The following is a 22,970-nucleotide window of genomic DNA, read 5'->3' on the forward strand; positions in this document are numbered from 1 at the left end:
ATGTCTGTAATCTGCACATGTCTGTGCACTTCAGGCCATTGCTGAGGCAAGTACACTGAGGAAGTTCACATGACCGCACACACTTGCAGGACAGTAGCTGTATAATAGCTTCTGGTGCTGGTGCCCCTTGCATCCACTTGACAACAAGCTTTCCGTCGTTATCTATCATCCAACCGCAGTCTGTTGGGTTTGCAACCCATGGCTGGCTCTGCAGACTTCTCCTCCAGATCGCAGCCTGGTAGTTTGCACGCAGTGCATGCATGAAAAGGCAGTCCTGGCAAGGAGGGAGTTGACTTGACTCTACCACTCCACGTCTGGCACAGAACAGCTGATAACGGAGCCTGTTTACCTCAGTTGTTTGGGTAGTTGGCAGGTACATGTGGCAGGTGATTTCCTGTAACTTCTCAAAAAGTTCGGTAGACACTTCCCATGAACGACCAACTTCCTGAAAGGCATCCTGGTATGTCTTGTTCATCTTCAACTGCTTGAGTGTCGTCATCTTCCCACGGCCAGCGAATGCACTGACGGTGTCACAGCCTGTAAATGCATGCATACCAATCAATGAATCACATACGCTGCCTCCCAATGTTCGGCTCAGAGTGGTGATATCCAGGAATCTTGTCCGGTTCTGTGTACCGCATTTCTGGAACAGGTGGGATGGGATTTTGTGGCACATGCCCAGACACAGGACCATGACATCAGTATCCTCCGAAGTGATGATGACCGACTTGTAACCAGATTCTGCTGCATGAAGAGCATGGAGAAGGAGGCGTGTGTCTGCTTCTTCTTGATTTGACTTAAGGTCAGCAGCCTCTTCCCACTGTTCTTTGGTGATCTTAAAGCAGAGCTGCTCACATGTGACATACAGCTCCTTCTCCTCAAGCTTCTCCCTGTGGTGTTTCGCCTTCCATTCTTCTACCAGAAACTTTATGAGACTTGCCTTGTTGGAGGAACTACTTAGAAGCTTTTTCCACTGCTGGATGTTGTGCCCATGTTGAATGTTCTTGAAATGGATCCCTGTGCCTTCATATCTGTTGACTCTTTCTGTATCTTTGATGGATGTCTCCTTGTAGACGTCAAAGACAATATCAATGCGCTTGCTCTTAGCACCCTCATGGATAGCGCGACTCATTGCTGTGCCTGCTAGCTGGCCAAATGTTGCATTGTTTCCCTTCAGTTTCTGAACCAGGCTCATCCCATCAATGATGGTTGCAGAGGGCTCGGGGATCACTTCTGCAGGACGAGCATTCCTCTCCAACTCCCTTGCGAGGGCAGCCTTGTTGGTCTTGCGGATAGACCCATCACCATTGGCAAGTGCCCATGGCAATGGACCCAGGGGATGAGTCAAGACATCACTCATTTGTAGCTTTCTGTTCTCAGCTACAAGTATCATCTGGCCAAATAGGTTTCTGTCAGCCTTCAAAATTACCTCCTTGCCAAGACCTTGTCTGCGTGTCTTCATTTGGATGTTAGAGAACGTTTTAAGTTTGTTCTTCGTCATCTTGTCATGAAACAATGTAGTTGGCTTATCGGTACCCAAACGCTCATCCTTGAATGTTTGATATGCATCCTCTCCTATACTGTATGCCCCTTGAAGGTCTTTGGCTACATCTGGTGGTGCTACAGTCGCTGTTGACAAACTGATAAGTTCACCATTATGCTCTTTGTTGAAGGGGTTCACCCAACCTGTCTCCAGCAGTTGAACGAAAGATTGGACATCGGCTTCATCTCTTCTAATCCTAGACACCTGTAGGTCTGAATGGCTGAAGTCAGTATATTGTTGGCCTACCAGGGCCCTCAGCTGCCTCAAGTACATACTGCGGTACTCTGATGTCAGGTAGAACCTGGAAACAGCTCCAACTTTGAGGCTGAAGCCTTTTGTGCCCCCTGGTGTCTGGGTGTCTTTGTTGATTGTCTCTTCAATGGTCTGGTCCACAGGAATTCGTCCAAAAGGATTCTTGCTACCGATCTGGACCGAAAAGCCACCTTGCATGAAGTATTCATGGACCTCTGGGTGTTCTATGGGCAGCCGAGACATTGTGGCATAGTAATAGGTTAGGTATCGGGCATAGTTGACCTTGTCATAGGCAAAACACCATGGTATCATCTGTCGGATTGCTCCTAGGTGAAGCATCCAGTTGCCTTCTCTTGAAGCTCGAACCAGGGCCAGCATGGTCTCGACCATGTCCAAGTATGACATCCAGAATGCTGAGAGTTGTTCATTTCTGAGGGTCTCAAGATAAACTTGAAAGAGCTTCAGGGTAAGTGTGCAAGATTCATTATCCAAGAGCTTTTCGAAGGATCCCTGCGACACACTGATGCGAAAGTTTGTGATGTTCTTCAGTGTTTCATCCAGATGGTGAAGGTCCCTTGCATGGTTTTCTTCTAGCCATGGAAGGAAGTTTTTCCATGCAAGCCTCATAAGTGCTTCATAGACCAGCTTGTGTAGTCTCACTGCTCTGTTGTACCTCCGGCACAGAGCATGCAACATTGGACTGAACAGCAATGCCATTGACTCTATGAGATGTACCTGCTCCACTTAGTGTCTCCTCAAGTCTGTCAATGTTATCCCAGGCCAGGGTTGTGAACACACCTGGGTAGATACTTCCGAGGCCTGCCGTTCCCCAATACTGCAGTGTACGACAACATATCGGGTGTTGTTGTGTTCGGGAGAGATTGGTGAACAAATAGTGGGGTGCATTTTTTGCTGGTACACCTCTTAAAAATAAAAAAATGAGCCTAAAATGACACCTTCATGTAAAAAATGCACTTTTTCCATTTTCTCAACCAAGTGTTTCCAACTACTGTGAAACACTGGTTGGGTCAAAGTGGTCACTATACCCCCTAAAAGATTCCTTGGGGGTGTAGTTTCCAAAATAGGGTCACTTTTTGGGGTTTCCACTGTGGGGGTACCTCAGGCAGCCTTCAAATGTGACATGGCCCCCTAGATTTCTTCCAGTGAATCCGCCACCCAAAAACCACATAGCGCTCCTTCCGTGTTGAGCTGTGCTGTGTGCCCATACTTTAGTTTACGAGTACATGTGGGGTGTTTCTATAAACTGCAGAATTAGGGTAACCAAGTTTGGGTTTGCCGTTAACCCTTGCTAGGTTGCAGGTAAAATTGGATTACAATGTAATATCTGGAAAAAAAATGAAATTTTGAAATTTCGCCTTCATTCTGCTAAAATTCCTGTGGAACACCTAAAGGGTTAACAGTTTTTAAAAATGAGTTTTGAACAGCTTGAGGGGTGTAGTTTGCAAAATGGGGTAATTTATGGGTGGTTTCTGTTATGTAAGCCCCTTAAAGTGACTTCAGAAGTGACTTGGTCCTTTGAAAAGTGGGTTTTGCTGTAAATGTGAAAAATTGCGCATAAAACTATAAGCCCTATTACGTCGTAAAACAATAAGGTTTCATTTTCAAAATGATGCCAATATGAAGTAAACATGTGGGGAGTGTAAATTAATAACTATTATGGGGGGTATCAGTATTTTTGTAAAAAGCAGAGAATTTCAAAGTTAAAAAATTGCCGATTTTTCCAAAATTTCCGAATATTTAGCATTTTTTTATATAGAAAGGTAAAATATATTGACTCCCATTTAGCACTGACGTGAAGTACAATATGTCACGAGAAAACAATCTCAGAATGGCTTGGATAGGTGAAAGCGTTCCAAAGTTATTAGCCCATGAAGTGGCACAGGTCAGATTGGCTTAGGCACTTGGGTACAAATAGGCCTAGGGCTGAAGGGGTTAATAAGCTACGTATATGTAAGGGCTATCATATCAAAAAATAAACTACAGACATGCATCTACCTAAAAATACCAAAGAAAATTAGTCACTCCGGGTGGTACCGATATCTGGCCCGGCTCATGGACTATAATGATGATAAATATAATCCACCTGTGTGTAATCAAGTCTCCGTATAAATGCACCTGCTCTGTGATAGTCTCAGGGTTCTGTGTGAAGCACAGAGAGCATCATGAAGACCAAGGAACACAACAGGCAGGTCCGTGATACTGTCGTGGAGAAGTTTAAAGCTGGATTTGGATACAAAATGATTTCCAAAATTTAAACATCCCAAGGAGCACTGTGCAAGCAATCATATTGAAATGGAAGGAGTATCATACCACTGCAAATCTACCAAGACCCGGCCGTCCCTCAAAACTTTCATCTCAAACAAGGAGAAGACTGATCAGAGATGCAGCCAAGAGGCCCATGATCACTCTGGATGAACTGCAGAGATCTACAGCTGAGGCTGTCCATAGGACAACAATCAGTCGTACACTGCACAAATCTGGCCTTTATGGAAGAGTGGCAAGAAGAAAGCCATTTCTCAAAGATATCCATAAAAAGTGTTGTTTAAAGTTTGCAACAAGCCACCTGGGAGACACACCAAACATGTGGAAGAAGGTGCTCTGGTCAGATGAAACCAAAATCGAACTTTTTGGCAACAATGCCAAACGATATGTTTGGCATAAAGGCAACACAGCTCCTCACACTGAACACACCATCCCCACTGTCAAACATGGTGGTGGCAGCATCATGGTTTGCGCCTGCTTTTCTTCAGCAAAGACAGGGAAGATGGTTAAAATTGATGGGAAGAAGGATGGAGCCAAATACAGGACCATTCTTGAAGAAAACCTTTTGGAGTCTACAAAAGACCTAAGACTGGGACGGAGATTTGTCTTCCAACAAGACAATGATCCCAAACATAAAGCAAAATCTACAATGGAATGGTTCACAAATAAACGTATCCAGGTGTTAGAATGGCCAAGTCACAGTCCAGACCTCAATCCAATCGAGAATCTGTGGAAAGAGCTGAAAACTGCTGTTCACAAATGATCTCCATCAAACCTCACTGAGCTCGAGCTGTTTGCCAAGGAAGAATGGGCGATAATTTCAGTCTCTCCATGTACAAAACTGATAGAGACATACCCCAAGTGACTTGTAATCGCAGCAAAAGGAGGCGCAACAAAGTATTAAGTTAAAGGGGCCGAATAATATTGCACGCCCCACTTTTCAGTTTTTGATTTTCCACAAAAATTTAAAATAACCAATAAATTTAGAAATTTCATTCAACTTCACAATTGTGTTCCACTTGTTGTTGATTCTTCACCAAATATTTACATTTGGTATCTTTATGTTTGAAGCCTGATATGTGGGAAAAGGTTGAAAAGTTCCAGGGAGCTGAATACTTTCACAAAGCACTGTATGTGATTCTTCAGATGTTGTATTAGTCTATGCCTGATGAAGAGACCTGAGTAGTCTTGAAAGCTTGCAATTTGTTACCATCTTTTCAGTTAGCCATTAAAAGATATCAGCCACTGAGGACTCTCAATTCTAAATATTTTTCTAATTACTATTGGGGAACCTTTACTAGATGTCTTCTAACTGATGGTCAGAGAGAGGACATTTTGGTAAAATTTCCCCGACTGATGACTGGTCTTCACGTTTTCCTCTGTTTGCTTCACTGTGGAAGCTCTGAGAGCCGGTGATACAGGACACTGATTGCTCCTATTTACTATTTTGTATTTTACCTTTCCAATGTTTAAGATGATAAATAATCTAATAAAGATACGGACAGAAGTTTACCTCTCCTGTCAGCAGATAGAGAATTTCCAAGGTGAAACTTAATATTTCACTGTTGATCTTTTTCTGGTCCTTGTCCATCCTTGGTCGCTCTCTCAGGACTGCTTTGATTGGAAAAATAAGAAAACTTCAGCAAGAAAAGACATCCAGCCCTGCAGACATCTTCATAAAAAAGGAGAAACGCATAATTTGTGTAATACAGACCTAACTTCTTGAGTACGGATATCAGCAGGTTCTCAGAGCGGAGGGGTTAAAGAAGAAGTTATCCACTACTTCGACAACCCCTTCTCCTAGCCCATGTTTGGCCCCAATAAAATAAAAAAGCTTATACTCACGTCCCATGAACATCAATCCGACGTCTGGGCTGAGGCCGATCTCGAACTTCCTCTTGATGTTATAGTTGTCCGAAGGAGGAGACAGTGACGCCAGCACTGACTGGACACCAGTCTCACATCATAACAACCACACAAGAGCCCCGGGAATGTGAGTGCCGACACCGCTGGAACAGCGCCGCCACTCGATGGGAGTATAGGCTTTTTTATTTTATCAGCACCAAACATTTAGATCAAGAAGGGGTTGTCCTAGTAGCGAACAACCCCTTTAAGGCCAAGTGTGACCTGAACGGAGCCTACACTATGTGTCCGCTAGGGTTGAGCGAAACGGGTCGTTCATTTTCAAAAGTCGCCGACTTTTGGCTAAGTCGGCGTCTCATGAAACCCGATCCGACCCCTGTGCTTGTCGGCCATGCGGTACGCGACTTTTGCGCCAAAGTCGCGTTTCAATGACGCGAAAAGCGCCATTTCTCAGCCAATGAAGGTGAACGCAGAGTGTGGGCAGCGTGATGACATAGGTCCTGGTCCCCACCATCTTAGAGAAGGGCATTGCAGTGATTGGCTTGCTGTCTGCGGCGTCACAGGGGCTATAAAGGGGCGTTCCCGCCGACCGCCATCTTACTGCTGCTGATCTGAGCTTAGGGAGAGGTTGCTGCCGCTTCGTCAGAAGCAGGGATAGCGTTAGGCAGGGTCCACTAACCACCAAACCGCTTGTGCTGTAGCGATTTCCACTGTCCAACACCACCTTCGGTGTGCAGGGACACTGAAAGCAATTTTTTGGTTTTTTTTTCCCTCAGCGCTGTAGCTCATTGCGCTGCCCTAGAAGGCTCCGTGATAGCTGTATTGCTGTGTGTACGCCACTGTGGAAACCAACTGCTTTTTTCAAAGCACATATCCTCTTGTTCCTTCCTTTCTGCACAGCTATCTTTTTTGTTTGTCCACACTTTTTATTTAATTTGTGCATCAGTCCACTCCTATTGCTGCCTGCCATACCTGGCTTAGATTACTGCAGGGAGATAGTAATTGTAGGACAGTCCCTGTTTTTTTTTTTTTTTTTGTTTTTTGTGGGAGATTAAGATTGGCATTTCTGCTACAGTGCCATCCCTGTGTGTGCCATCTCTCACTGAGTGGGCCATAGAAAGCCTATTTATTTTTGTCCTTGATTTGTGTTCTAAAATCTACCTCAACACAAAAACACTACATCAATCAGTGGGAGAAAAATATTGGCCTCAGTCAGGGCTTGTGTGCCACTGCTGTGCGTGCCATCTCTCATTCAGTGGGCCATAGAAAGCCTTTTTTTTGTTTTTTTTTAATATTATTTGGTTTCTAAAGTCTCCCTGAAAAAAAAAATAAACAAATTAGGTGGGAGATTAATATTGACATTAGTGCTTGAGTGACAGTCCTGCGTGTGTGTCATCTCTGTGATTTTGTGCCACAGAAAACAGAGTGTGTAACATTGTGCCTGATTTTCCTTGTGGTCTCACCAACCTGTTAAGGGATATTGAAATCATACTGAAGTTATAGCTCACCGTGTAAGTTGTTTGACAGCAACAAATAAAGTTACTTTGGTTAAGATTTTAAAACAATGAGGAAGTCTGGTGCAAGAGGTCGTCGTGGGCGTTCATTGTCAGCTGGTAATGATGGTAGTGGTAGTGGAGCATCAGGTGGTCGTGGGGATAAAAATATTCCACCTAAGTCTGGAGCTGTGGAGCCAGTTTCGTCGTCAGGCTACACAAGGCCTCGAACGCTCTCTTTTCTGGGAGTAGGAAAACCGCTTTTAAAGGCGGAGCAGCAACAGCAAGTTTTGGCTTACATTGCAGACTCAGCCTCTAGCTCTTTTGCCTCCTCTTCAGAAACTGGTAAATGTAAAAGCAGCGCGTCGCTTGTGGATGTTCACGGTCAGGGACAAGTCGCTTCCTTGTCCTCCTCAGCAAAAACTACAACAAGAGAGAAGGATGCAGCAGGCGACACAACGGGTCACTCCATGGAGCTCTTTACACATACCGTCCCTGGCTTAGAAAGTGAAACATTTAACAGGCCATGCCCATTACAAGTAGATTCTGACATGGAGTGCACTGATGCACAGCCACAGCCAGAGTACTATGCTGCTCCTTTGACTCAGACCACCACATTGCCCTCTCAGGGTACAGATCCACAATCAGACCCTGATGAGACTATGTTGCCCCGCCACGAATGCTATACCACCGACCGACACAGTGACACAGACGAAGTTGCACACGAGCTCGAAGAGGAGGTAATAGATGACCCAGTTATTGACCCCGATTGGCAGCTATTGGGGGAACAGGGTGCAGGCGGCAGTAGTTCAGAAGCAGAGGTGGAGGAGGGGCCGCAGCAGGCATCAACATCGCAACAGGTTCCATCTGCCGGGCCCGTATCTGGCCCAAAACGCGTGTCAAAGCCAAAACCTGTTGGAGGACAGCGTGGCCATCCGGTTAAAGCTCAGTCTGCAATCCCTGAAAAGGGATCCGATGCTAGGAAGAGTGCAGTCTGGCATTTTTTTAAACAACATCCAACTGATCAGCGCAAAGTCATCTGTCAAAAATGTTCAACTAGCTTAAGCAGAGGTCAGAATCTGAAAAGTCTAAATACTAGTTGCATGCATAGACACTTAACCACCATGCATTTTCAAGCCTGGACTAACTACCAAACGTCCCTTAAGGTTGTAGCACCCTCGGCCAATGAAGCTAGTCAGCAACGCAACATCCCTTCCGTCACTGTAAGGCCACCATTTTCCGCACCACCGGCAGTATCTGTGCAGGTTTCTTTGCCAGCCAAAAGCAGTCAGGGTCAAGGAATCACCAGTTTTGTAGGAGGAAATATTGCATCTAGGGCACCGGCGGAAACAATACCGTCTCCAACCGTCTCTCAGTCTGCCATGTACACCGGCACACCCGAAAGTTCCACGATCTCCAGCTCTCCAGTCCAGCTCACCCTACATGAGACTCTGGTTAGAAAAAGGAAGTACTTATCCTCGCATCCGCGTACACAGGGTTTTAACGCCCACATAGCTAGACTAATCTCGTTAGAGATGATGCCCTACCGGTTAGTTGAAAGTGAAGCTTTCAAAGCCCTGATGGAGTACGCTGAACCACGATACGAGCTACCCAGTCGACACTTTTTTTCCAGAAAAGCCATCCCAGCCCTGCACCAGCATGTTAAACAGCGCATCGTCCATGCACTCAGGCAATCTGTGAGTACAAAGGTGCACCTGACTACAGATGCATAGACCAGTAGGCATGGCCAGGGACGTTATGTGTCCATCACGGCACACTGGGTGAATGTGGTGGATGCAGGGTCCACAGGGGACATCAATTTAGGGACAGTTGTGCCTAGCCCACGGTCTAGGAAACAGTTGGCTGTAGGCGTTCGCACCCCCTCCTCCTCCTCCTCCTCGTCCTCCTGCAGAAGCTACAGCTCTTCCACAGAACGCAGTCGGCCAACCACTCCATCGGCAGATGACACTGTTGCACACCAGTTGTCCCATTATGGGCCAGCTACTGGCAAGCGTCAGCAGGCTGTATTGGCTATGAAGTGTTTGGGCGACAACAGACACACCGCGGAAGTTCTGTCCGAGTTCTTGCAACAAGAAACGCAGTCGTGGCTGGGCACAGTAGATCTTGAGGCAGGCAAGGTAGTGAGTGATAACGGAAGGAATTTCATGGCTGCCATCTCCCTTTCCCAACTGAAACACATTCCTTGCCTGGCTCACACCTTAAACCTGGTGGTGCAGTGCTTATTGAAAACTTATCCTGGGTTCTCCGACCTGCTCCTCAAAGTGCGTGCACTTTGCTCACATATCCGACGTTCGCCTGTACACGCCAGCCGTATGCAGACCTATCAGCGGTCTTTGAACCTTCCCCAGCATCGCCTAATCATAGACGTTGCAACAAGGTGGAACTCAACACTGCACATGCTTCAGAGACTGTGCGAACAGAGGCGTGCTGTTATTTATTTGTGGGAGGATACACGGGCAGGCAGGATGGCAGACATGGAGTTGTCAGGTGTGCAGTGGTCTAAGATACAAGACATGTGTCAAGTCCTTCAGTGTTTTGAGGAATGCACACGGCTGGTTAGTGCAGACAACGCCGTAATAAGCATGAGCATCCCCCTAATGCGTCTGCTGATGCAAAGTTTGACGCACATAAAGGAGCAGGCATCTGCACCAGAGGAAGAGGAAAGCCTTGATGACAGTCAGCCATTGTCTGGTCAGGGCAGTGTACAGGACGAGGTAGCGGGCGAAGAGGAGGTGGAGGATGATGGGGATGAGTATATTTTTAATGCGGAACCTTTCCCGGGGGCACTGGAAATTGGTTGCGTGTCACGGCCGGGTTCTGGTTTTTTGAGGGACACAAGTGACGTAGATTTGCCTGCAACTGCCCCTCAACCAATCACAACCGGAGATTTGACAACTGGAACTTTGGCCCACATGGCGGATTATGCCTTACGTATCCTAAAAAGGGACACACGCATTACGAAAATGATGAACGATGACGATTACTGGTTGGCCTGCCTCCTTGATCCACGCTATAAAGGCAAATTGCAAAATATTATGCCACATGAGAACTTGGAACTAATATTAGCAACCAAACAATCAACTCTTGTTGACCGTTTGCTTCAGGCATTCCCAGCACACAGCGCACGTGATCGTTCTCACACGAGCTCCAGGGGGCAGCAGACTAGGAGTGTTAGGGGTGCACACATCAGAAGTGGCGTTGGACAGAGGGGTTTTCTGACCAGGTTGTGGAGTGATTTTGCTATGACCGCAGACAGGACAGGTACTGCTGCATCAATTGAAAGTGACAGGAGACAACATTTGTCCAGTATGGTTACTAACTATTTTTCATCCCTTATCGATGTTCTCCCTCAACCGTCATTCCCATTTGATTACTGGGCCTCCAAATTAGACACCTGGCCAGAATTGGCAGAATATGCATTGCAGGAGCTTGCTTGCCCGGCAGCAAGTGTCCTATCAGAAAGAGTATTCAGTGCTGCAGGTTCAATATTAACCGAAAAAAGGACTCGTCTGGCTACCCAAAATGTTGACGATCTAACATTCATTAAAATGAACCACAACTGGATTTCGAAATCTTTTGCCCCACCTTGCCCGGCCGACACCTAGCTTTCCTATGAAAAGCTCTTGCCTGTGAATTACTTTTCTAATGTCTAATTTGCTGCAGCTGATTGTACAGCATACGACATGTTTACACCTCCCTAAATGGCCAAACTCCCCACACGGGGCCGTGGTATCGCGACTTGGCGCAAGCACCCGTGAGACTGCTGTTTGTCTGAAGAGGTGGGTGTGCTCGCTTTTGGTTGACGGCATTGCTACTGGGTCCCTCATAGTACAATGTAGTGTCTCTGGCGGTGGTGGTGCGCACCCAACGTCAGACACACCGTTGTAACATGAGGGGCCCTGGGGCGGTCCCGCCGGCCTCAAGAGAGTTCCCCCCTCCCCCAGCTCAAAATGTGCTGTACCACGTGCAAAATTATGTCGCACAGCTCCACCAATCTTTAGTCTATTCGCTGACATCATTCAATGTCTGGCACTGACAATACAAATTTGTAGACATCTATGATGCAACTTAAAGTAGTCTGTGTCTGTGTCCTATATTGGCACCATTAAATAGTTACTGCCAAATTACTATGTCAGAAACTCAGCAGATGAGCCCACCCCTGTACCTAAGTATGCCACCTTTTTTTTTGTTTTGGTTGTTTTGCGAGACATTAACATCTATTTATATTTTGGGAGTACTGGGACAGACACTCCTTGCAATACTCCTCCACTGACCACCAAGCTGCCTGCCCGTGTATCCATGTAACCGCTGTAAAACTGCCATGAGCCTATTGTTTGTTATTTTAGGCCTTTGATAGCCTGTCTACGGTACCTACTTTAAATACTCCTCCACTGACCACCAAGCTGCCTGCTGTGTATCCATGTAACCGCTGTAAAACTGCCATGAGCCTATTGTTTGTTATTTTAGGCCTTCGAAGCCTGTCTGCGGTCCCTCCTTCCACTAGGCCTCCACTGACCAGACCACTGCTGCCCGTGTACCCCTGGAACCAATTATAAAGTGCCTACAGCCAGCCCATTTTATTATGTTAGGCCTTCGAAGCCTGTCTGCGGTCCCTCCTTCCACTAGGCCTCCACTGACCAGACCACTGCTGCCCGTGTACCCCTGGAACCAATTATAAAGTGCCTACAGCCAGCCCATTTTATTGTGTTAGGCCTTCGAAGCCTGTCTGCGGTCCCTCCTTCCACTAGGCCTCCACTGACCAGACCACTGCTGCCCGTGTACCCCTGGAACCAATTTTAAAGTGCCTACAGCCAGCCCATTTTATTGTGTTAGGCCTTCGAAGCCTGTCTGCGGTCCCTCCTTCCACTAGGCCTCCACTGACCAGACCACTGCTGCCCGTGTACCCCTGGAACCAATTATAAAGTGCCTACAGCCAGCCCATTTTATTATGTTAGGCCTTCGAAGCCTGTCTGCGGTCCCTCCTTCCACTAGGCCTTCACTGACCAGACCACTGCTGCCCGTGTACCCCTGGAACCAATTTTAAAGTGCCTACAGCCAGCCCATTTTATTGTGTTAGGCCTTCGAAGCCTGTCTGCGGTCCCTCCTTCCACTAGGCCTCCACTGACCAGACCACTGCTGCCCGTGTACCCCTGGAACCGATTTTAAAGTGCCTACAGCCAGCCCATTTTATTGTGTTAGGCCTTCGAAGCCTGTCTGCGGTCCCTCCTTCCACTAGGCCTTCACTGACCAGACCACTGCTGCCCGTGTACCCCTGGAACCAATTTTAAAGTGCCTACAGCCAGCCCATTTTATTGTGTTAGGCCTTCGAAGCCTGTCTGCGGTCCCTCCTTCCACTAGGCCTCCACTGACCAGACCACTGCTGCCCGTGTACCCCTGGAACCAATTTTAAAGTGCCTACAGCCAGCCCATTTTATTGTGTTAGGCCTTCGAAGCCTGTCTGCGGTCCCTCCTTCCACTAGGCCTACACTGACAAAGGTACACCTGACAACAGACACATGGACCTGTAGGCATGGCCACGGAAGGTTACGTGTCCTTTGTGGCTCAATGGGTTAATGTATTGGATGCATGGTCCACACAGGGGACAGCCTGCTAAGTCTGTCTGCAGTCCCTAATTCAAGTTGTCCTCAACTGAATAAAGCTGAGCTTCTACCTTCCGGCACTGATTAACTGCTGTTTTTAAACACATTCGTGGTTCCGGCCTACTAACGGTGTCTGCCCCTGCCTGGTGTTGTCCTCAACTGAATACAGCTGAGCTTCAACCTTCTGCCTCTCATTAACTGCTGTTTTTTGTTTTTTTTTTTAAATGGTGTTTAGGGCCTACTAACGGTGTCTGCCCCTCCCTGGTGTTGCCCTCAACTGAATAAAGCTGAGCTTCAACCTTCTGGCTCTCATTAAGTGTTTTTTTAAAAACAAAATGGTGGTTAGGGCCTACTAACGGTGTCTGCCCCTCCCTGGTGTTGCCCTCAACTGAATAAAGATGAGCTTCAACCTTCTGGCTCTCATTAAGTGTTTTTTAAAAAACAAAATGGTGGTTACGGCCTACTAACGGTGTCTGCCCCTCCCTGGTGTTGCCCTCAACTGAATAAAGCTGTGCTTCAACCTTCTGGCTTTCGGCCTATAGTATCAGATATTAAACTGCATTTGGCTTTCAACTTTGGTTACGGCCTACTAACGGTGTCTGCCCCTCCCTGGTGTTGCCCTCAACTGAATAAAGCTGAGCTTCAACCTTCTGGCTCTCATTAAGTGTTTTTTAAAAAACAAAATGGTGGTTAGGGCCTACTAACGGTGTCTTCCCCTCCCTGGTGTTGCCCTCAACTGAATAAAGCTGAGCTTCAACCTTCTGGCTCTCATTAAGTGTTTTTTAAAAAACAAAATGGTATTTAGGGCCTACTAACGGCTTCTGCCCCTCCCTGGTGTTGCCCTCAACTGAATAAAGCTGAGCTTCAACCTTCTGGCTCTCATTAAGTGTTTTTTAAAAAACAAAATGGTGGTTACGGCCTACTAACGGTGTCTGCCCCTCCCTGGTGTTGCCCTCAACTGAATAAAGCTGAGCTTCAACCTTCTGGCTCTCATTAAGTGTTTTTTAAAAAACAAAATGGTGGTTAGGGCCTACTAACGGTGTCTGCCCCTCCCTGGTGTTGCCCTCAACTGAATAAAGCTGAGCTTCAACCTTCTGGCTCTCATTAAGTGTTTTTTAAAAAACAAAATGGTGGTTACGGCCTACTAACGGTGTCTGCCCCTCCCTGGTGTTGCCCTCAACTGAATAAAGCTGTGCTTCAACCTTCTGGCTTTCGGCCTATAGTATCAGATATTAAACTGCATTTGGCCTTCAACTTTGGTTACGGCCTACTAACGGTGTCTGCCCCTCCCTGGTGTTGCCCTCAACTGAATAAAGCTGAGCTTCAACCTTCTGGCTCTCATTAAGTGTTTTTTAAAAAACAAAATGGTGGTTAGGGCCTACTAACGGTGTCTGCCCCTCCCTGGTGTTGCCCTCAACTGAATAAAGCTGAGCTTCAACCTTCTGGCTCTCATTAAGTGTTTTTTAAAAAACAAAATGGTGGTTAGGGCCTACTAACGGTGTCTGCCCCTCCCTGGTGTTGCCCTCAACTGAATAAAGCTGAGCTTCAACCTTCTGGCTCTCATTAAGTGTTTTTTAAAAAACAAAATGGTGGTTAGGGCCTACTAACGGTGTCTGCCCCTCTCTGGTGTTGCCCTCAACTGAATAAAGCTGTGCTTCAACCTTCTGGCTTTCGGCCTATAGTATCAGATATTAAACTGCATTTGGCCTTCAACTTTGGTTACGGCCTACTAACGGTGTCTGCCCCTCCCTGGTGTTGCCCTCAACTGAATAAAGCTGAGCTTCAACCTTCTGGCTCTCATTAAGTGTTTTTTAAAAAACAAAATGGTGGTTAGGGCCTACTAACGGTGTCTGCCCCTCCCTGGTGTTGCCCTCAACTGAATAAAGCTGAGCTTCAACCTTCTGGCTCTCATTAAGTGTTTTTTAAAAAACAAAATGGTGGTTAGGGCCTACTAACGGTGTCTGCCCCTCTCTGGTGTTGCCCTCAACTGAATAAAGCTGTGCTTCAACCTTCTGGCTTTCGGCCTATAGTATCAGATATTAAACTGCATTTGGCCTTCAACTTTGGTTACGGCCTACTAACGGTGTCTGCCCCTCCCTGGTGTTGTCCTCAACTGAACAAAGCTGAGCTTCCACATTCTGGCTTTCGGCCTATACTATCAGATATTAAACTGCATTTGGCCTACTAGTGTGGTTAGGCCCTTGAAACAGTGTCTGCTGCTCTTGGGTTTGCTACTCCACTGAACAAAGCAATGCCGCCTGTTTAGTCCTGTTACCAATTTTGATCTGCATTTAGCCTACTTTATTCTTTGGCCCTATATCTGTTTCCTCCTCATCCTGCCCATTGCCCAGCCACTGCTAGATGAGTCTGCTGGTACATTGACCTAGACCACTACATTCCCCTTGTACTCTACACAGCCAGAATCTGACCCTGCTGAAAGTAAGGTTCCCCTTCCCGCATATTATACCACCTTACACAGGGACAAAGAGGAAGGTGCAGATGAAAGTGCAGGTTCCTTCATCAGGTGGGGGGGGCATACTCGTTGGCGACGTCACTGGCACAGGGCCACTCAGAGTACGCAAAAGTGTCGCTGCTGGTGGGAGGCGCCCCCGCCATGCAAACACACCGCCGTACTTTGAGGGGCCCTGTGCCAGTGCCAATGCGAACGAGTGGGCCCCCCCTGCTTGCTCAGGATCACAGCACTTGCAACGTTGAAATACTTACCTCTCCCTGCTCCACCGCCATGACGTAGTCCACGTTTCCTGGGCCCACTAAAACCTTGAACCAGCCCTACCCCCCACAACTTTTGCCAAATGACCCCCAATTTCCAGTGCCCAACTATTATTATAAAGTTAATTAAGATTGACAAGCTTCAGAAAACAAGAATGGATGTTTTTGGCAGTAAAATGGGCACTGTAGGTGTTTTCCTGGCCTCCACTCACTGCCGGCTATGCTTCCCCATTGACTTGCATTGGGTTTCGTGTTTCAGTCGATCCCCGACTTTTAGCGATAATCGGCCGACTTCACTCGACTCGACTCTGGACTAAATCGGGTTTCACAAAACCAGACTCGATCTTAAAAAAATGAAAGTCGCTCAACCCTAGTGTCCGCACATTTCCCAAGGATCTGTCATCCTACCAACATCTGGGTGAACTTTGTTGAACACAGCTGTTGCAATATTCCCTGTTTTTCTGGTGTATTATTGAGTAAATCATCATGGATGTAAACACTTGGAACTCATAAGAGTAAGCCTCAAGGTAATATGTGCATTTACCAGAAATTTATGGCATATCCTGTGGATGTGTGGTGGGAAAGAGTAATGTATCAGGTAAGAATTTCCAATTTTGGGATCATACAGAAGATACCACATGAATTTTCCTTCTGGATTTTCTGGCAGTAAACCCATAGTAATGTGAATAGCAGATTAAATTTAAAATCCTCAACGTCAAAAAAATATCTCGTAAATCAGCAGCAGGTTCACACCTCTGTTCAGATATTACACTGCTGCCTCCACTCTGCCAGTTCTTACACTGGTTACCCATCTGCTATAAAATACAAGATAAACTTATCACCCTCAACTACACAGTGATGTATCAATCTGCATTTTGTTCTCATCATTGTTTACCACCCTACCAGACTTTCCCACAGTGCGGCACTGTCCTATATCTCCTCCTCATCTCTATCACCCTATGTGTCCTCTTCACGGTGCTGCACTGCCCTACATCTCCTCCTCACCTCTAACACCTACCCATCCTCTCCACAGTGCTGCACTGTCTAACATCTCCTCCCCACCTGTCTACCACCTACCTGTCCTCTCCACAGTGCTGCACCTCCCTACATCTCCTCACCTCTGTCTATAACCTTATGTGTCCTCTCCACAGTGCTGCACCTCCCTACATCTCCTCACCTCTGTCTATAACCTTATGTGTCCTCTCCACAGTGCTGCACCACCCTACATCTCATCTCTCTATAACCTTTTGTGTCCTCTCCACAGTGCAGCACCGCCCTACATCTCCTCATCTGTTTATAACCCTATGTGTCCTCTCCACAGTGCTGCACCGCCCTACATCTCCTCATCTCTCTATAACCTTATGTGTCCTCTCCACAGTGCTGCACCGCCCTACATCTCCTCATCTCTGTCTATAACCCTATGTGTCCTCTCCACAGTGCAGCACCACCCTACATCTCATCTCTGTCTATAACCCTATGTGTCATCTCCGCAGTGCAGCACCGCCCTACATCTCCTCATCTCTGTCTATAACCCTATGTGTCTTCTCCACAGTGCTGCACCACCCTACATCTCATCATCTCTGTCTATAACCCTATGTGTCTTCTCCACAGTGCTGCACCACCCTACATCTCCTCATCTCTCTATAACCTTATGTGTCCTCTCCACAGTGCAGCACCACCCTACATCTCCTCATCTCTGTCTATAACCCTATGTGTCCTCTCCACAGTGCTGCACCGCCCTACATCTCCTCATCTCTGTCTATAACCTTATGTGTCATCTCCGCAGTGCAGCACCGCCCTACATCTCCTCATCTCTGTCTATAACCCTATGTGTCTTCTCCACAGTGCTGCACCGTCCTACATCTCCTCATCTCTCTATAACCTTATGTGTCCTCTCCACAGTGCTGCACCACCCTACATCTCCTTATCTCTCTATAACCCTGTGTCTTCTCCACAGTGCTGCACCACCCTACATCTCCTCATCTCTGTCTATAACCCTATGTGTCTTCTCCACAGTGCTGCACCACCCTACATCTCATCTCTCTATAACCTCATGTGTCCTCTCCACAGTGCTGCACCACCCTACATCTCCTCCTCATCTGTTTATAACCCTATGTGTCCTCTCCACCGTGCAGCACCACCCTACATCTCCTCATCTGTCTATAACCCTATGTGTCCTCTCCACAGTGCAGCACCGCCTTACATCTCATCTCTGTCTATAACCCTATGTGTCCTCTCCACAGTGCTGCACCACCCTACATCTCCTCATCTCTCTATAACCTTATGTGTCCTCTCCACAGTGCTGCACCACCCTACATCTCCTCATATCTGTCTATAACCCTATGTGTCATCTCCGCAGTGCAGCACCGCCCTACATCTCCTCATCTCTGTCTATAACCCTATGTGTCCTGTCCACAGGGCAGCACCGCCCTACATCTCATCTCTGACTATAACACTGTGTCCTCTCCACAGTGCAGCACCACCCTACATCTCCTCATCTCTCTATAACCTTATGTGTCCTCTCCACAGTGCTGCACCTCCCTACATCTCCTCATCTCTGACTATAACACTGTGTCCTCTCCACAGTGCTGCACCGCCCTACATCTCCTCATCTCTGTCTATAACCCTATGTGTCTTCTCCACAGTGCTGCACCACCCTACATCTCCTCATCTCTCTATAACCTTATGTGTCCTCTCCACAGTGCTGCACCACCCTACATCTCTTCATCTCTCTATAACCTTATGTGTCCTCTCCACAGTGCTGCACCGCCCTACATCTCCTCATCTCTATCTATAACCCTATGTGTCCTCTCCACAGTGCTGCACCACCCTACATCTCCTCATCTCTGTCTATAACCCTATGTGTCCTGTCCACAGGGCAGCACCGCCCTACATCTCCTCATCTGTCTATAACCCTATGTGTCCTCTCCACAGTGCTGCACCTCCCTACATCTCCTCATCTCTGTCTATAACACTGTGTCCTCTCCACAGTGCTGCACCACCCTACATCTCATCTCTGTCTATAAACCTATGTGTCTTCTCCACAGTGCTGCACTGTCCTACATCTCCTCATCTCTGTCTATAAATGTGTCCTCTCCACAGTGCTGCACCACCCTACATCTCCTCATCTCTGTCTATAACACTGTGTCCTCTCCACAGCGCTGCACCGTCCTACATCTCCTCATCTCTGTCTATAACACTGTGTCCTCTCCACAGTGCTGCACCACCCTACATCTCCTCATCTCTCTATAACCTTATGTGTCCTCTCCACAGTGCTGCACCGCCCTACATCTCCTCATCTCTCTATAACCCTATGTGTCCTCTCCACAGTGCTGCACCGCCCTACATCTCCTCATCTCTATCTATAACCCTATGTGTCCTCTCCACAGTGCTGCACCACCCTACATCTCCTCATCTCTGTCTATAACACTGTGTCCTCTCCACAGTGCTGCACCGCCCTACATCTCCTCATCTCTCTATAACCTTATGTATCCTCTCCACAGTGCTGCACCGCCCTACATCTCCTCATCTCTCTATAACCCTATGTGTCCTCTCCACAGTGCTGCACCGCCCTACATCTCCTCATCTCTCTATAACCTTATGTGTCCTCTCCACAGTGCTGCACCGCCCTACATCTCCTCATCTCTCTATAACCCTATGTGTCCTCTCCACAGTGCTGCACCGCCCTACATCTCCTCATCTCTCTATAACCTTATGTGTCCTCTCCACAGTGCTGCACCGCCCTACATCTCATCTCTCTATAACCTTATGTGTCCTCTCCACAGTGCTGCACCGCCCTACATCTCCTCATCTCTCTATAACCCTATGTGTCCTCTCCACAGTGCTGCACCGCCCTACATCTCATCTCTCTATAAACCTATGTGTGCTCTCCACAGTGCTGCACCGCCCTACATCTCCTCATCTCTGTCTATCACCCTATGTGTCCTCTCCACAGTGCTGCACCGCCCTACATCTCATCTCTCTATAAACCTATGTGTCCTCTCCACAGTGCTGCACCGCCCTACATCTCCTCATCTCTGTCTATCACCCTATGTGTCCTCTTCACAGTGCTGCACCACCCTACATCTCCTCTTCTATCATCTACCCATCCTCTCCACAGTGCTGCACCGCCCTACATCTCCTCATCTCTGTCTATCACCCTATGTGTCCTCTCCACAGTGCTGCACCGCCCTACATCTCATCTCTCTATAAACCTATGTGTCCTCTCCACAGTGCTGCACCGCCCTACATCTCCTCATCTCTGTCTATCACCCTATGTGTCCTCTCCACAGTGCTGCACCACCCTACATCTCCTCATCTCTATCTGTAACCATATGTGTCCTCTCCACAGTGCTGCACCGCTCTACATCTCCTCATCTCTGTCTATCACCCTATGTGTCCTCAACACAGTGCTGCACTGCCCTACATCTCATCGCTGTCTATAACCCTGTGTGTTCTCTCCACAGTGCTGCACCACCCTACATCTCCTCATCTCTATTTTTAACCATATGTGTCCTCTCCACAGTGCTGCACCGCCCTACATCTCCTCATCTCTGTCTATAACACTATGTGTCCTCTCCACAGTGTTGCACCGCCCTACATCTCATCTCTATCTATAACCATATGACCATATCCAATATCCATGGCCCCTTCCTATGCTATTAATATCAGCCTGCACCTGTCTGCATAGCCTTTGCTGGTTATTAATTATAGGAGGACCCTATGTCATTTTTTTGGTAGGACCTCAATTTTAATAACCAGAAAAAGCTAAGTATACAGCTGTGAGCTGATATTAATAGTCTCCATGGTTATTAACCCCTTCCCAGGCTATAAACATCGGCCCCCAACTGACTTTCCCTCTGCTGGTTAATAAAATTTCAGGGGAGACCATGTCATTTGTTTTCTGAAATGTATTTATTAAATACATGTACAGTAAGCTGCACACAAACTGTACTAATTATATAAGTGAAAGATATCTTTATATCTATGTATATAAATGAATTGCTATCCACTCGCTGCTGTTAACCAGTTAAATGCTGATGTCAGTCTCTGAAAGTGGCCTTTAACACGTGCCAGGCAGAAGGCTCCGCTCATCGGCGACACTGACACGTGACCGGGGGGCGCTGATAGGTCTTCATGACAGCCAGGGGTCTGCTTAAAACAACCTCCGTGCTTGTCATTGTGAATCTCCTATGAACGCCGGTTTGTAGCGGGCCATAGGAGATCGTCATTTTTGTTATACATATATGCTGTACAGTGCTGGAGCCCTGCTGTGTGTATCAAACGTGATCAGATGATACTGAAGCCAGTAAAAAGTATAACAAATAAATTAACCCCTTCATGACATGCGCCGTACTAGTACTGCGCATGTCGTGTCTCCCTCTTTGATGTGGGCTCCGGTGGTGAGCCCGCATCAAAGCTGGGACGTCAGCAGTCCACCCGCCGCTATTAACTAGTTAAATGCTGCTGTCAAACTCTGACAGCGGCAATTAACAAGCGCTTCCATCCATCGGGCCAGAAATGCTCTCACCGGTGACCCGTCACATGATCAGGGGTCATTGATGCGTCGACATAACAACCAGAGGTTTCCTTGAGACTTCTATGGTTGTTGATGCTGGATTGCTGTGAGCGCCCCCCTGTGGCTGGCGCTCATAGCAATGCTGTAATTCTACTACATAGGAGCGATCTGAGCATCACCTCTATGTAGCAGAGCTGATCAGGCTATGCCAGCTCGTAGTCTCCTATGGAGGCTATTGAAGCATGGCAAAAGTAAAAAAATGTTTTAAAAAATATGAAAGAAATAAAAAAAAATATAAAAGTATAAATCACCCCCCTTAAGCCCCATTCAAAATAAAGTAAAAAAAAAAAAATCAAACCTACACATATTTGGTATTGCCGCGTTCAGAATCGCCCGATATATCAATTAAAAAAAAGGATTAACCTGACCGCTAAATGGCGTAGCGAGAAAAAAATTTAAAATGCCAGAATTACGCGTTTTTGGTCGCCGCGACATGCCATTAAAAAGCAATAACGGGCGATCAATAGAACGTATCTGCACCGAAATGGTATCATTAAAAACGCCAGCTCGGCACGCAAAAAATAAGCCCTCACCCGACCCCAGATCATGAAAAATGGAGACGCTACGGGTATCGGAAAATGGCACTTTTTTATTTTTAGTAAAATTTGGAATTTTTCTTTCACCACTTAGATAAAAAATAACCCAGACATATTTGGTGTCTATGAACTCGTACTGACCTGGAGAATCATAATGGCAGCTCAGTTTTAGCATTTAGTGAACATAGTAGAAAAGCCAAACAAAACACAAGTGTGGGATTTCACTTTTTTTGCAATTTCATCGCACTTGGAATTTTTTTCCCGCTTTCCAGTACAAGACATGGTAAAACCAATGATGTTGTTCAAAAGTACAACTCGTCCCGCAAAAAATAAGCCCTCACATGGCCAAATTGACGGATAAATAAAAAAGTTATGGCTCTGGGAAGGAGGGGAGCGAAAAACAAAAACATGAAGGGGTTAACAAATGAAATGCAGCAAGTAATCTCACCTCGCGGCTGCGGTGACACAAGAGCCGGTACTGTCCCCGGTACTGTCCCCGGTACTGTCCCCGGTACTGTCCCCGGTACGGAGCGCTGTGTGAGGCTGATAACAGAGAGAACACGACGTCTGCACACCCGGCAGCGGAGACCTCCAGGACCTTCCCCGTGTCTCAGCGATGGCTGCTACGGCTGTAGGACCTGTGATGACGTCACAGTCATGTGACCAGTACATGAAGGGGTGGGGCTTAGCTATGTATAAAAGGCTGCGGCTACTGTGTGGTTTCCATGGAGAAGTGCGAGCCAGGGAAATGCTGGGACATGTAGTGTCCTCTGCTATCACATAACAGCCTGGACCTGCTGGGACATGTAGTTCTCTCCTTATAGGCTTCCTCTCTGTAATGTCCTCTGATAATGGCCGGACATGCTGGGACTTGTCCTCCCCTCGTATCCTCACTTCCTGCTGTATCCGTTACTTTCCCGTAATAACAGACAAGACGGGGCAAAGGCTGAAATGCCGAGCGCTCCCTCCGCCATGTTCCCAATCTGATCCCTGAGGTCGTCAGTCTCGGCTCGTGCTGCTGCGGAGGCCGCCGTGCACTCTGATAATAAGAATCTATGTATGGCGCCGACA

The 22,970-nt window shown here is 47.2% G+C and overlaps 1 protein-coding gene across 5 annotated transcripts in view; it reads right to left on the reverse strand.

The window, feature by feature from the left end:
• LOC143783123 (uncharacterized) overlaps nucleotides 1-22,547 on the reverse strand; it is a 37,271-nt gene extending 14,724 nt beyond the window's left edge. The window contains exons 1-2 of one of the 5 annotated variants that reach the window (XM_077271407.1): nucleotides 22,348-22,547; nucleotides 5,592-5,692 (exon numbers count right to left, since the gene is read on the reverse strand). In XM_077271407.1, coding sequence (XP_077127522.1) covers nucleotides 5,592-5,669 — 78 coding nt within the window. In that variant the 5' untranslated portion in view covers nucleotides 5,670-5,692; nucleotides 22,348-22,547. Of the gene's footprint in view, nucleotides 1-5,591; nucleotides 5,882-22,347 lie in introns of those variants that run through there. The other 4 variants (XM_077271410.1, XM_077271409.1, XM_077271408.1 and 1 more) reach the window with 4 other exon arrangements.
• Nucleotides 22,548-22,970: the final 423 nt, after the last annotated feature.

The sequence above is a fragment of the Ranitomeya variabilis genome, chromosome 6 (genome assembly GCF_051348905.1).
Source record: "Ranitomeya variabilis isolate aRanVar5 chromosome 6, aRanVar5.hap1, whole genome shotgun sequence".
Classification (NCBI taxonomy): domain Eukaryota; kingdom Metazoa; phylum Chordata; class Amphibia; order Anura; family Dendrobatidae; genus Ranitomeya; species Ranitomeya variabilis.